Source organism: Choristoneura fumiferana, chromosome 4, assembly GCF_025370935.1.
Source record: "Choristoneura fumiferana chromosome 4, NRCan_CFum_1, whole genome shotgun sequence".
Taxonomy (NCBI): domain Eukaryota; kingdom Metazoa; phylum Arthropoda; class Insecta; order Lepidoptera; family Tortricidae; genus Choristoneura; species Choristoneura fumiferana.
The window spans coordinates 9,721,107-9,737,771 of NC_133475.1; the positions used below are offsets into that span (position 1 = coordinate 9,721,107).

Consider the following 16,665-nt stretch of genomic DNA (forward strand, 5'->3'; position numbering starts at 1 on the left):
TAGGTAGCTGGACCTCTGGAATAACACACAGGCTAATTTTTATCCCGATATTCCCACGGGATAGGGATAAAATCTTGAAATAATAACCACTGGGCTTAGAGGCATGAAATTTGGTATGTAGGTAGCTAGACGTCTGGAATAACACATAAGCGACTTTTTGACCCGATATTCCCACGGGATACCTAGGGATAAAATCTCGAAATAACAACCACTGGGCTTAGAGCCATGAAATTGGGTATGTAGGTAGCTGGATGTCTAGAAAAACACATAGATGACTTTTTGACCCGATATTACCACGGGATACCTAGGAATTTTTTTGACTTTGACTTTGACTTGAATAAAATGTCGAAATAACAACCGCTAGGCTTAGAGGCATGAAATTTGGATGTAGGTAGCCATATATCTGGAATAACACATAAGTACCCTACTTTTATCCCGATATTCCCACGGGATAGTTTTGAAACTAAGGGACCCCATACATCCGCGTATTATTATTATTATTATTTTGTATTTTTTTGCTTTAAGTGTATACTGTAGTTTTTAAGTATTTTATTTGTAATTATTTTATTTTGAAAAAATGACTTTCTGCCAAGTTTCTTGCGGCGCATTCTTCTTGGCAATGATGGTCTTTCCGAAAGCGCTGGTAGTTTAAAAAATGAGATGTAAAAGTGCCCATTGCGGCCTATTTACTGAATAAATGATTTGAATTTGAATTTTGCATTTGAATTTGGATAAGGAAAAATTTTGAAACTTCAGCACTGGGTTTAGAGTCTTGAATTTTGTACAGTTATTCACAACACAACCTCAATGAAGACCACGATATAAATCCCGAAAATTTCAGTTGCAGCTACCACACCGAATAGTTTACGCGTGCAAAGCCGCGGGTAAAAGCTAGTTAGACTATAACTTAAGGAGATATCCACGCGCCTAATAGATGCTACGGGTGACCAGCGGGCTGGCAGCTATTTCGGGCAAAGGATCATCCTCGCGATCCAACGTGGCAATGCTGCCAGCCTTCTGGGCACAATGAGCAACGACGGTGATATGGGGGGGGGGTTGTAAGTAGGTTAGTTTTAGTTTAATTTTATTTTTTGTATATAGTTATTTTTTTTAATTTTAATAATTTTAAGTTATTGTTAGAAAGTTATGTTTAATAAATAGGTAATGACACATAACTTAAAATAAAATAAAACTGTTATTTAACTAACACCTTGTATATGCATGAAGCGCTACAACTAACACAAAATCAAAGCAGAAAAAGAATGAACCTAATTATGACGAAATACCATATGAAGCCTATTATAGAACCTACAAACGTTGGGTTGTCTATTTTATCTTGAATGATAGGCATTTTCTGGAATAGATTATGTGTATTTTTACGACAGTACAGTCAGTAACACCTTTAGGTTTTAATATTGCGCTTTCGCTATCGTTAGTGGAAAAAACAATTTCTTGTTATTTTTTAATACATATTATGCCAAAATAGAGAAGACCAGGGTAGTATTTCGCGTGTTTATTATTAAACACAGGGAGCGCGAAGTCGCGCGTTCTTCGGCCCATCTCAGACCTTACCATGTCAGAGTTCAATTTTTATCGTGTCGCGGAACACCAATAGGTAATTCATGTTCCAAATTCAAAACACATTTCGGCTTTCTATGAAAGTCTGTTCGAGAAAAGATTCACACTTATTGGCGAACCAATCGTTAGTTTTCGCAATAGGTGGTATTAAAATAAACCAACATTGCCAGTTACGAGGGGTTTCATTTCATCTAAAAGCAGCTGGTCTAAGTAGTAACTGGTCTAAAAAGCAGCTGTTCTAAGAAGCAAGTGGTCTAAGAAGCAAGTGGTCCAAAAAGCAACTAGTCCTAACCTGTTTCTGTCGAAAACATGAAAAAAACATAGATATGTTAGGTAAGGTTAGAGTCAAGGCGAGAAATGCCACAACCACGCGGAATAGGAGCTCCGCATAGCGGAGTTCCGTCGAATCTGATCTGAGTCAATGAATTTTAGACCACTTTATACTTAGACAAGTTGCTACTTAGACCAGTTGCATCATAGACCACTTGCTACTTAGACTAATTACCTACTAATTTGCTTCGTAGACCGGCTGCTTTTTAACCCCCGACGCCAAAAGAGGGTTGTTATAAGTTTGACCGCTATGTGTGTCTGTCTGTGGCACTGTAGCTCTTAAAAGGGTGAACCGATTTGAATGCGGTTTTTTTTTATTTGAAAGCAGGTTTTCTAGCGATGGTTCTTAGACATTTTTTATCAAAATCGAATCAGCCATTTCAAGATCATCAGCTCTTTTGTTCGCTGCGGTAGGAATCATAGACGCATAATAGAAAGAAAGAGAAAGAAAGAAAATACATTTATTTAACGCCATAAAAACAAACATAGGAACAAACAGAACAAATAAAGACATACATGACGCTAAACAGGTCCCCACTCAGCATAATGCCACGGCAAGCCGTGGCGCTGATTTTCAGTGAGGACCTTATCTAAAAACTAACTTAAAATAAAAATTTAAAATAAAATAAAACAAATATTAAATTGTATGGCAACACCGGCTTAAACAGTTCAATCGTGTGCAGTTGAAATGTTTTAAGTCACCGCCAAAAGTATACTTTGCAAATATGAATAATGCATATTACTGTTAAAATGGTTATTTAAAAACAACATGCTACATACTTGACTCCTTAAAACAAAAACACAGGTATTTCTATTAAAAGTATCTTACTTGACTAAATAATACGCCAACCAACAGTGGATACATTTTTGAGATCGTAACGTAACGTAATAAACCGAACTCATTCAGTCTACCGCCAATTGGTAAAGCGAAATCGACGTTTCTAGCTTATTAATAAGGACAACAAACATTATGAGCGCCTAAAGTGAAAAAGAAAAATAAATAAAAAAAATCCAAGGTAAGATTGAGAGGTGCCTACTTATTCATTTTCTCAATTGTAAGTTTAAAAAATGGTTTTTACATTTAAATTTAAAACCAGTTGTTGATTTTAGCGCACGAATGGGTGGAGGAATGTTGTTCCAACATTTGGTGGCGGCGTAACGAAAACTACCACGAAATGCAGCTGATTTGTGTCGAGGATAAGTTAGCTGCAGGAACCTGCAGGACCTAACTTGGGGCGATCTTGCGTTACGTGCCCAGGCTAGCTTACTGTAAAGGTACGAGGGCGACTGTTGCTTCATAATGCCAAACATAAGGCAAGCTAAATGTAATTTTTGGCGGGAGTACATATTCAGAATCCTATTTTGATTTAAATATGGTGATACATGCGCACGTGGCGGTATATGGAAGCAAAAACGCGCGCAGGCGTTTTGAACCCTCTGAACCAGCCTATGGGTCCGTGCCAGAAGGCGAGGCCCGTACACAGTGTCACAATAATTTAGTTTAGAGAGCACAAGTGCCTCACATAACCGCACTCTAAGCTCAATATCAATAAAATCACGAATTCTGTAAAGGATTTTAAGCCTATAGAAGCAGTTACGAACTGTGCTAAGTATATAATCTTCAAACCGTAACTGCTCGTCCATTAAAATTCCCAAGTTTCGAGCTTTTTCTACGCGTTCAAGGCAATTATGATTTATGTGTACTGTGAAATTGCTTTTTGATAATTCATCTATTTGTTTTTTTGTGCCTAGTAATAAGTATTTAGATTTAGTAGGATTTAATGCAAGAGAATTTAAAAATGACCACCTAGAAATGTTTTCAAGATCCTCATTAAGTTTTTCAACCTCTGATTTTATGCTGTTTACATCACACGAAATATATAATTGCAAGTCATCTGCATAAATATGATATTGACAATGTTTAATGACTTGCGTGATATCACAACTGTACAGAATAAAAAGAATAGGACCCAAAATTGAGCCCTGTGGAACACCTCTGGGTACGGGATGGATATCCGACTTGCAACTCCCACCATTAGGTCCCTGGATTTCCACAAGCTGGCTTCGATTACCGAGATAGCTAGCAAACCATTTAACGGTGTTAGGCTCAAATCCATAATAAGTCATTTTTGACAGCAGTAAGGATATATTGATGGTATCGAACGCCCTCGAAAAATCCAACAGTGTGAGTATCGTACCACGGCCCCTGTCCTGAGCAGTTAAAATATTGTCTGTTACGTCGAGTAAGGCAGTTGCCGTGCTTCGGTGCTTACGAAAGCCCGATTGAACCACCGGTAGAATCTCAGTAAACTCCAAGTAGTCAGTTAACTGTTGACAAACTATTCTCTCAAGTACTTTAGAAAGGCAAGGTAATATACTAATCGGTCGTAGGTCTTTTACGTATACTGGATTAGGAATTTTAGGAATAGGACGTACCACAGAAACTTTCCAAGCATCTGGAAATGATTGGGTTTTTATCGATAAATTCATCATCGCAGTTATGACTCCTAGGGTACGAGGTAAAGTGAGGAGAATCATGTTCAAAGCTATTTCATCAACGCCCTGAGCATTAGACTTTAGGCTCTGAATAATTTTAAGAACTAGTTCCTCTGTGACTGACTTCAGTGTAAATGTGGAGGACCCAAAAGAGTTAAATTCGTAAAATGTAAGTTGACTGATTGAGATTTCATTGCTACTAGGTAGATTTAGAAAGTGTTCATTAATAGTATTAGGGTCATTAAAATGTTTAGGCAATTGCTTCTCATTACTAATAAAAACATCATTCTTAAGATTTTTCCACAGAACTTTAGAGTTATTAGCACAACGGTTTATCCTGTGTGAAAAATACGCACGCTTCTCATTAAATATAGCACAGGTAACCAAACGCTTTAAATCCTTATAGTACTCCTTGTGCACTTGAGAGTTTGTGCGTTTATACCTTGCGTGAGCATCATTGCGGAGACTAATCATTTTCTTTACCGTATGTGTAATCCAGGGGCTGTTACGGGGCTTGATATAGGTGGACCTAACCGGAGCGTGTACGTCGAACAAGGAGATAAGATTAGCGTTGAATGCGTCTACCATTTCACTCACGTTAGACAAACTAAGAATATTTTCCCACTCAATGTTGTTGAGATCACGGTTGAAGTCGGGCTCGTGGATGTCTTTTAATGGTCTGTGTGAAATAAGTCTTGGGACAGGTTTTTCTATCTTAATGTTAAGTTGGCAGGTAACGAATGCGTGAGAGCTAAGATCCGGTATGTAATTAACGTGAGTGCAGCACACAGGTGCGTCGGTACAAACCAGGTCCAAAAGCGTACTACTGTTATCAGTGAAGTGAGTAGGCTCATTTACACATTGTAAAAGGTCAAAACAGCGTAAGAAATTCGTAAGTTTTTGCGTACGTATATCACTAATATTTGTCATGTTAACATTAAAATCCCCAAGTAGAATAATGAAGTCGTACCTTGCAAATGAGCTGACAGAACCGGTTAATGCGTCAATAAAGGTATCTATTTCAAGCCAGGGCGGACGATATGCAGTACCAATAGCGACCCTCGCACCCCTGACACTAAGGCTAAGCCACATTTGCTCGACGAGCGGTGCAACAGGATGTTTACAAACGCGTGCATTAATACCGTGTTTAACAAAAAACCCTACCCCTCCACCCCTCGAGCGCACATCCAAAGGTCGCGGCACGTGTTTTAATGTAAATCCGGGAACGACTGGTGCGCGCGCATCCTCGCCCTCTCTCAGCCAAGTTTCGTTTATGGCCATAATGTCAACGGAATGAGTTTGCATTGCCACTATGAATTCCTCATGTTTTGTGCCCAATGAGCAGGGATTTAACAAACCAACTAATAGTTTGCTGCATTTATTTACCATGATGATAAGTTCGGAGTGATTAAATAGAATAAATACAAGTAACAAAGAATGGCAGATGGCGAAGAGAAATATTGACATAATTGTAGTAAATGTAGACAGTATAGGCATAAGCACAAGTAAATAATCGACGGAGTACACACGAAGTATGATAATTGTATGATAATATTGAAATAGGCTATATTGTTATCTCGGTTATGAACATAATTTTTTATTGCGATAAAGTGCGATTTTTCCTTTTTATAATGTTGATAAGAATTGTTTTTTTGCACAAAAGTAAACGTGACATATAAATGAGTATGGTTGAATAAATTCATCAAAAAGCACCCGTGGCAAAAACCTTCCCAATATCCGCCTCCGAGCGTATCCGACTGGCAGCAGAGTCCTTGTGACGACGAACATAAACCCGGCCGTCCTTCGTCCAGTGGAACCTCCACCCCAGGCGCACACACTCCTGCCGCGCAAGGTAAAAGAGCGACCTATTTAGTCTGGTGAGTCGCTCATTCACATAGAACCTGCTCGGATTACCCGGCAGGTCAAAGCCGGAGGTGTCCGCTCCCCGGCGCACACGCGCAGCGCGCAGCAGCTCACCTCGCGGCCCGCGGCGCGCGAGCCGCACGATCAGTGGGCGCGGGCGCGCGCTCATACCAGAAACTGCTTGTCCAGTGCCATCCACAGAGCTCTGCGTCAGCGGCGACATCGCGGACGGCATGGACTCGCCCGCAGGCAGCCGACGACGCGGACCCACTCGCTCAGCAAATACGATGTCGCGTTCATAATGGGTATTTACTTTACTTTCAAACATATGTGGGACCTAAAATTTGAAACACAAATGTATGCTATATAACTATGCAAGATTATGGAATTCTTGGCCTGATGCTGCAGCCAGGATATCCTGCACACCAGTATATTCTTGAAAAAATAATAGCAGATGTGTCGTGTTTGGATTCGTTTTTATCAGTATTTGATTCTACATACGATGCAGTGGTGGCAACAGGATGTGCTGATGCTGCAGCCAGGATATCCAGCACACTAGTACACTATAAAAAATAATAGCACATATGTCGTGTTTTACCAGTTTAAAAACATGAAATAAAAAAACTTAAATTTAAAATTTATAAAACCCCCGACACAAAGAAAACGCCAGCAAAAATATAAAAACGCCCGAAAAAAACGCCGCCAAAAAAGGCAACTAAAAAGTCAAAAATAATTACTACCTAGCTGTTGCCCGTGACTTCATCTGCGAAGAATTCTTTTATCCCTATCCCTCGGGGACTATGCTGATTTCCCGCAAAATTAGCCTATGTTAATTTAGTAGGTATAAGTAGGTACCTACCTAGTAATATATTTTTTCTCTAAGCGTCGTCGGTGTCGGGGGACCGCTAAGGTTAATATTTTAAAAAATACAACATATGTAGGTACTTTAGTTTCTGTTAACCTTAGCGGTCCCTCGACACCGACGAAGCTTAGATAAAAAAAATATTACTAGGTAGGTACTTATACTAAATTAACTAAGGCTAATTTTGCGAGAAATCAGCATAGTCCCCGAGGGATAGGGATAAACGAATTCTTCGCAGATGAAGTCGCGGGCAACAGCTAGGTAGTGCATAATTATTTTTTACTTTTTAGTTGCCGTTTTTAGCGGCGTTTTTTTTCGGTGTTTTTTATATTTTTGCTGGCATTTTTTTAGGTGCAATGATACGAACCCACTTCATCATCATCATCATCAGCCGGAAGACGTCCACTGCTGAACAAAGGCCGCCCCGTAGCAAAGGCCTCCCCCTGGACTGGGTTCGTCCTACCTACAATTATACTACAAAAAATTTAAATGAAAGCCAGGCTTCTTGGGCCAGTTTACAAAAAAAAACTTTTCAAAAATTACGATTACTGATGATGATCAATCAGTTAGGCCGGTCAGTCTAAGCTACGCAAAACTACAATTCTTCCCAATCCTATATAGGTACTAATATTACAAATGCGAAAGTTTGTGTGTGTGTGCGCGCGTGTGTGTCTATGTTTGTTATTCCTTCACGCTGAACGGCTGGACGGATTTTGATGAAATTTGGTATGTAGGTAGTTGTACGTCTGGTATTCCACACAGGCTACTTTTTATCCTGATGTTCCTACGGGATAAAATATTGAAATTTCAACCGCTGGGTTTAAAGTCTCGAAATTTTCGACAGTTATTGTTCTTAATCTTAACACGACTGCAATGAAGACCCGATTTAAATTTTGGGAATTCCCGGAATTTCAATTTTACCAGATCGAAAAGTTTACGCGTGCGAAGCCGCGGGTAAACTAATTAATTAATAACAAAAAAAACATTACAAGTGCAAAATACCAACCCCGTACTAAATATCCCTAAAACATTTAAGTACTTTATCTATTCAAACATTCCCTCTTAACCACTTACATTAAAACCCGAGATCGTTTACAATAAATCACGCAAATTGCCGACATAAATCAAACAATAACGGAGAGATATTCGATCCGATGCCCATCATGAGCTTTTAGAGACCCTTTGTGCGCCAAAGAGCTCTGACATAACGTGTTATCAAATAAAAGAAAGGTGTGAATTTTCACAGGCGGTTACTTAGGCCCCTCCTTCTTAAGATGGCGTTATCCCCCCTACTTATTAAGCGACCAGTAGCGTAACAGCATTCCGTGTTGTTAGTACCTACGGCCGCTTACTTGGCGCCACCTATTTTCTAAAGCAATTATCAGCTCTTGATGCGGAAGCGACAACAGAATCTTAGTTGGTACACTTTGCTTTGGCCAAGAGGACCTAGTTTCTCACTAAGGCGACAATTTATAAACGTTGGTAAAATTTAGTAACAATATAGCCAAAATACATATAGAAGCTGTAAATTTTGTATGTGACTATGGATCTCGACCACATTTCAAGCACGTGTGATGGCAGTTCAAAATTAAATCAAAACTATAGTGTTGTGTGTGATCCGCGTAAAACATCTATCGATGAATGTGAATCCGTAACGGATGATAGTGAAAACGAAACCATTGACGTAATTTGTGAAAACAGTGACCGCGGCCGGTGCAATGAAAAAATACAAAATCTGATTCCAATTCCGTTTATTAATGGAAACAGGGGACGGATTTATGAGCAGACACGAGTTATAATTCCTACCAAAATTAGAAGTGACAGTGTTATTAATGCGAAAAGTAAGACTTTCCTCATTGACAGTATATTAGGGAATGATAAAAATAGTGACGAGCAGTCGCCAATAGCAAGTGAACAGTTTGAGGAAACCGCAGATGAACATAATGGTGAATAACAATCGCTTAAATTTATTAAACCTTCTCTTTCATCAGGTTAAATATATATTTTAGTTTAACCAGTATTTTTAATACCTTCATATTTCATTTCGCTTGATCAGCAAAAAAATCGATAAACAGATAAATCTTGACGCGTTAATAATTTTTCTTTAAGTTTATCAACTTTTTGTCAGAAAGTTATGTATCGAAAATAGATACATTTAAATGAATAGCCGTCACATTTTCAGTATCTCCAAAAATTGCCCATATATATATATATATATTTTTTTTATGTTTTAAGACACAGTTTTATTGAATTATATTTTTTTACTAGCCTGTTACCTGCAACTCCGTCCTCGTAGAAATTGTTTATGCCTGTCCCACGGGAACTCAAACAATATGTATACCGAATTTCATCTAAATCGGTTCAGCGATTTAGACACAATGAGGTAACAAGCAAACAAGCAAAGAGTTGTGTTTTTCGAGCGTCTGTATGTATGTAAGTATGTATCCTATGTATGTATGTCCATTTCTTTGGTCCTCGCTGCAGCCTAAACGGCTGGACGAATTTTAACCTATGAGGTAGTAGATTCATCATTCATAACATTACTGACGGAGTGGCGTCCGCAAAAAAAAATGCCAGACAAAAAATATTTTTCACTTCTAATGCTCGTAAAGTTCGTGTTTATGCTATACAGCATACCTAGATACCTAGGCGACATAAAATGACTTTTTATGCTCTAGTGCATAAAATAAAATCTTCCTCTAATACCAACTCAAGACCAAGGTAATCAGGTGTCAACAGCCACAAACAAAAAAGTTTCTATATATTTTTTAAATATTTTTTAATTTATATATAACTAAAAATCAGTCAAATCAATCATAATAAATCAGTAAAATTAAAATAATGGAATTATTATAATAATGCATAAAAAATAAAAGGTACATAGAAAGTGAATCATTGTTTCCACTGTTGTTATTTCATTTCCTCGCCATCGAAGTGAAAAGCAGTGTAAAACTCGAGCATTAAACCTATTTTCCCCTCGACGTGTCTATCCAATCCACCCTCGCCGTACCGGCTCGGGGGGCTATATGAACGCCTCGGGTAAAATGGCCCGTTTTATGCTCTTGTTGTACAATCTACAAGGTATTGTTTTGTAACAATATGGGTATCAAATGAAAGCTAATAAATGAACTAAAAGAATTTCCTTGCTCACCCGCGACCATAAGATAGGTAAGCTTATGCAAAATATGCGTGTTCATGCAGTTCCTCCACCTCCACACTGTAAGAACACACACAAATCACACAAACATATCTATCACCACCACCACACTACACTGACGCGTTTCGAACTCAACCAGAGCTCATCTTCAGAGTGACACAACCGTACACCATGCTACCAGTTGTTAGACAGCTAAATAATTAACCCATTCTAAATATATGGGTTACTAGCTTTTACCCGCGGCTTTGCACGCGTAAACTATTCGGTCTGGTAGGTACTTGCAATTGAAATTTTCGGGATTTTACAAAATTCCCCTGGAAATTTCCAAAATTTATATCGTAGTCTTCATTGAGGTTGTGTTGTGAATAACTGTACACAAATTCAAGACTAAACCCAGTGCTGAAATTTCAAAATTTTTCCCTATCCAAATTCAAATTCAAATCATTTATTTCATTTAGTAAATAAGCCGCAATGGGCACTTTTACACGTCATTTTTTAAACTACCAGCGCTTTCGGAAAGACCATCATTGCCAAGAAGAATGCGCCGCAAGAAACTTGGCAGAAAGTCATTTTTTCAAAATAAAATAATTACAAATAAAATACTTTAAAACTACAGTTTAAAATTAAAGAAAAAAATACAAAATAATAATAATAATACAGGGATATGTGGGGTCCCTTAGTTATAAAACCGTGGGAATATCGGGATAAAAAGTATCCTATGTTTTAATCCAGGTTATAAACTAACTTTTCGCCAAATTTCATCCAAATCCATCCAGCCGTTTCAGCGTGAAGAAGGAACAATCATACTCACTCACTCACTCACTCACAAACTTTCACATTTATAATATCTCGTTGAACACGCGACGTTCACTCGTTGACCACGCGAGGTCCACTCGTTGTCAACGCGGCGTCCACCGAAAGTGGGATGCCGGGTCGGTGTAATGAGCTGTAACCTTTAGTCAGGGACTGCTTCTTTTCAAACACTTGTTGCCTTGAAAACATTAATATTCTGCAAAAAATGTAAGAAGAATGGACATGTCAATTTTTTTTTTGTATACCCCGTTTAAACTTTTAAAAACAGTCCATAGAAATGGCATTTCACGATTGCCGCCACCTAAAAATTGAAAATACGGAACCTTAAAAACAAAGACCCCACTGACTGTCTGGACAATGCAATAGAACCATCTTGTTCATTGACATGTACGTAGCCGCAAAATAAGATCTGTAATAATTGACTGCGTTTTCATGTCTAGTGTCATCAACCTCGTGCCCGGAGCTGAGCGCGTTGAGCGAGGGACTGCTCGCGGGACACGCATATGCACACTGGCTTGCGGCACACCAACCCTCCACTACATTCTTCGGTATGTACTAACTAACTGTCTCATCAAGTATCATGTCGTCACCGTCGTGCCCAGAACGTTACGCACTAAGCGTGAGACGTTACATCTGGAGGGGCACATGCAAATCTTAAGGGCGTACCGTGCGTATTACGCGGATGGCTAGACTCGTAACTGGAAATCGTTTTTACTCCTAACTCCTAATTTTGGTGGAGACCTTGAGTACACCAATAAGAATGAAGTGTCAAAAGTCTCCATTGATTGGGATCAATGTGTGCTAAAAATGTGGGGTCAAAGGTCAAAATTTTATGTTTTTTTTTTTTTCGAAATCAGTAAGTTTTATCAAAAAGAAGCCACGGCAAAAATTTTAGGCTCTTACATATTTTTTTTAAGAATCACCATTCTTGAGATGGTGGTGTTTTTTTGAAGAAGTCCTCGACAGTTTATAGCATCGACTTGAAATTTGGTACTGAAATGAAGTTTGGATGACAATGCAAGTACCTACACTCAACAAAAATTACAGTCAGCAAAAAAAAGCTTGTATTAAAAATTACTTTTAACGAGGAGCAAACACGCCTTTTGCGAAAGTCGCACGAGAATTGGTATAGGGGCAAAGCTGCAGGCGCACATCTAAAGTATTGTATTGTATTGTATTGTAAAACTCTTTATCCCTACTATCCCTACTTCCCTTCCCTACTTAATATTATAAATGCGAAAGTAACTCTGTCTGTCTGTCTGTCTGTCTGTCTGTCTGTCTGTTACCCTTTCACTGAACCGATTTTGATGAAATTTGGTATATATGTAGTTTAAACCCCAAGGATCAACATAGGATACCTTTTATTCCGGTAGAGGGCGCCACCGCGCGATAACCTAGATCCGCGCAGACGTAGTCGCGGGCATAAGCTAGTTGTACATAAAAACACATGAAAATTACAGAACACAGGATAACCTACCTAGGAACAAAGTATTATGTCCAGGGCAGGTAAAAAATGTAACTCGTTCCACGAGAGCGTCCCATGGAGAAAAATACCGTTTCGAGTCAACGCTAACAATAATTTGTGTGTGTAACATTTTTTGGCATAATCGCATAGTATTGTTTATAACTATTATCATATCACTAAAACTCATATCGCATTATCTTATTTCGCCTAACACCGGTGTAAGGGTGTAAGTTCTTTATGAGGTCACAGTTCTAACCTAACCTAACCTAACCTACTTTTCTGTTAGCAATTCGTTTCTGTGTAGGGTTTTTCTTGGAAAAATTGTGAGATGGTTTCGTCATACGACTCGTAGTACCTATGCGAAAAAACTTATGCGAAGTACATTTTATGCGATGTAATTATTCTACTAAATAAGTTTATGCTTTACGTGTTGTGCTATTTCGTTAAGTGAGTTTCGGGCAAACAAGATTAAGCCAGATGAGGAGTCCCATTTTCATTTTAAACGACTTCAAAAAAGGAGGAGGTTATATATTCCAATGTTTGTATTTTTTTTGGATTATACTTTTTTGTTACAAAAAATATTATATTCATACCATCATACGATTGATAATATTCAAGACTCGTCAATAATTGTAGGAGGTGCAATGATCATTGTCTATTTTCTCGCCTGTTCTGAAAACGTAGTACTTATGGTGAAATGTAATCAGGGGTATAAATAAGATGACGAACACAGTACCATATTAATCAACGATCAGCCCAAATCCAGGGAGGCGATTCTCCACACATCGTTTGCATCGCGTGCTAAGCCCCGGTGTGGCATTTCACACGGCGCCCGCACGCAACACTTCATTATTTGTTGCTCTCGTTTTATTAGGGATGAGTTCTAATGTTTAGTGTGATTTCGGTTTAGCTTGGATTATGCCCGGAATACACGGGGCTAGTTTAAGCCAGGATTGCAAGCTAGATAGCTTACTAGTAAGTTTGCAATACTGCCCTCACCATTGTGCCATTTGCACTTTAAAGTTGAATATTTCGCAAACATATCACTGAATCGAAAAATCGTCTTAGCAAACCCCTAATGGTTTTAAAAGACCTATCCAACGATACTACACACTACAAGGTTGGATGAGAAAAAAAACACCCCCCACTATAAATCTATGGGAGGTACTATAAATCTCTGTTATCGGCATAGTTTATATATATATTCGTGCGAAATAACAGCTTTCTAGCACTGATAGTCCCTGAGCAAAGCCGCAGACGGACAGACAGACAGACAGACATGGCGAAACTATAAGGGTTCCTGTTTTGCCATTTTGGCTATGGAACCCTAAAAACAATCCAGTAACCGAACGGATACTGGCTAGTACACAAGCCAGGATAGCGAAATATGTGGTGGGGGTGCCGCTAGCTTAAAAAATCGAACGGCAAGCTATTCAAAACTATCCTGGCTTCAGCAATAGCTTACCAGCCTAAAAGTAAGCTACATTTAAATACACGAAGATAGACGCACTAGCTTGCTAGCTTACTAGCACTGGCTCGCTATCCTGGCTTGAAAAATTAGTCTCGTGTATTCCGGGCATTCGTGTATTACAGAGCAATGAAAACTGGCCTCGTGTATTCCGGGCATTCGTGTATTACAAAGCAATGAAAACTAGCCTCGTGTATTCCGGGCATTCGTGTATTACAGAGCAATGAAAACTAGCCTCGTGTATTCCAGGCATTCGTGTATTACAGAGCAATAAAAACTAGCCTCGTGTATTCCGGGCATTCGTGTATTACAGAGCAATGAAAACTAGCCTCGTGTATTCCGGGCATTCGTGTATTACAGAGCAATGAAAACTAGCCTCGTGTATTCCGGGCATTCGTGTATTACAGAGCAATAAAAACTTATTTTAAATTTTTATTTTTCTTTCATGTCGTCACGAATAAATGTTCTCTTTCTTTCTTTATATATATTTAAATGAAAACTACTGTGAGGCAAAAACGTTATCATTATAAGATTGACTTAAAGAGATGGAATCACGTACCAGGGTGGAACATCTGTGCTACCTACTGTCAAGTCAACGTCCCATACATTTGTCAAAGAAATCATAGCAAAATTGATTATGAAAAGGTTCCACGCTGGTACTGTCAGCCAAATAAGCGGTCTATCAATTTTTAAACAAGTTCCTATTAAACGAATATGTCGCTAAAGTCGAACTTTCAAGTTGACAGACACGTCTTTTGGCATTATTGTTTTATGATATGCAAACGATTATCAACTTTAGGGTGGTAGACCACATATTTGGCAGATGGTACGTGGTTCAGTTTCCTCGACTGTACCTACATCAGCTGCATTAATAAATAGCTGCCCCAGCGCTGCGTGCAATAGTAGATTGATAACCAAGGGTGGACAGTGACCCATTTTACCCGATAGTACGAGGGGAAATGGGTAATTTCACCTGAGTTAGACACTCTACTTTTCATTTCGACTGTGAGGAAAGTAAAATACTACAAAAAAGAGAATAATAATAAATTTAATTTACTTATATCCAACCTCCAACGGTACCTTTTCGACTGGCCACTTGCCACGGCCGACTATAAAAACAAACGAGTTGGTCACGACCAAGGAGCTTATATACGAAACTGGAGGTTGAACGCCAAGCGAAGAAGTTTGACCTTTATTACTTATTATATATTCCATCTCTTTCTTTCACATTTCACAAATGACTTCCATCTCTTTCTTAACCTAACTAAAGAAAGAGATGCAATATGTTCGTGACGTGATAAAAATCAAATTTCTTGTTTCAAACGGATGCTCAGCGTTCAACCTTTAGAGTTGTATATTATTATAAGCTCCTTGGTCACGCACGACGTACATCTAGATGGCCATGCTGAAAAGTGTCATTGACGTAATTCAATTATATTCGACTCCGTTGCTAATCGAAAAATTAAAAAAAAATACTTTCCACCCTAGAGATGAAACGCAATTTTCCACCCGGCTATCTACCCATGAAAATTAATCTTTCCGAACAGGAGAGATGAAAAAATATATGCACGTCCTACCGGCCTTTGAAATAGAGTCGTATCTGTTAAAAAAAGGGGCTTGGGTGTGACGAGAAATAAAATGTTATGATTGCAGAATATTCGTTTTCATCTCTCCTGTTAGGAAATTTTGATTTTCATGGGTAGCCGGCTGTAAAATTGCCTTTTCATCTCTAGGGTGGAAAGTGTTTTTTTTTTTATTTTTTACGATCAGCCACGGAGTTGAAGATAATTAAGTTACGTCAATGAATTTTTTTACACGTTTCGGCATGGCCATCTAGATGCACGTCGTGACGTGACCAAGAAGCTTATATACAACACTGGAGGTTATTACGTCACGTTCTTTAGTTTAGTTAAGAAAGAGATGGAAGTCATTCGTGAAATGTGAAAGAAAGAGATGGAATATATAAATAAGTAATAAAGGTCAAACTTCTTCGTTCGGCGTTCAACCTCCAGTTTTGTATATAAGCTCCTTGGTCGTGATCAACTAGTTTTTTTTAAAGTCGGCCCTGGCAAGTGGCCAGTGCGAAAAGGTTGGAGGCTGGATATAAGTTAATTTAATTTATTATTATTTTCTTTTTAATAGTATTTTTCCTCACAGTCAAAATGAAAAGTAGAGTGTCTAACTCGGGTGAAATTACCCATTTCCCTTCGTACTATCGGGTAAAATGGGTCACTGTCCACCCTTGGTTATCAATCTACTATTTAATGTTTCGCCTTCAATGATCAACCCAATAATAATCAAAATTAAAAATGACTGCCTTTTATATTGATTGACTATAACGAATAAAAATATGAACACGGTTATCAAATAAATTGTTGATTATAACAAAAATTACCGTTAAAATCCCACTTCCCTTCCACTTCACTGTCGTTAATTCCACTTATATAATAAATGCGAAAGTTTGTAAGTCTGTCTGTTTGTTACTTCATCACATCTAAACCGCTGAATCGATTTAGATGAAATTCAGTATACAGATATTTAGAGTCCCGGGGAAGGACATAGGATAGTTTTTATCCCGGAAAATTGCGTAGTTTCCGCGGGATAGTGAAAACCGAACGCGGACGAAGTCGCAG

At 38.5% G+C, this 16,665-nt stretch overlaps 1 protein-coding gene across 6 annotated transcripts in view; it reads left to right on the forward strand.

Annotated features, from left to right (window-relative positions):
• LOC141427426 (uncharacterized) overlaps nt 1-16,665 on the forward strand; it is a 237,378-nt gene that overhangs the window by 213,664 nt on the left and 7,049 nt on the right. For 5 of the 6 annotated variants that reach the window (XM_074086837.1, XM_074086834.1, XM_074086836.1 and 2 more), the window contains one exon: nt 11,540-11,647. In XM_074086837.1, coding sequence (XP_073942938.1) covers nt 11,540-11,647 — 108 coding nt within the window. Of the gene's footprint in view, nt 1-8,564; nt 9,076-11,539; nt 11,648-16,665 lie in introns of those variants that run through there. The other variant, XM_074086840.1, reaches the window with a different exon arrangement.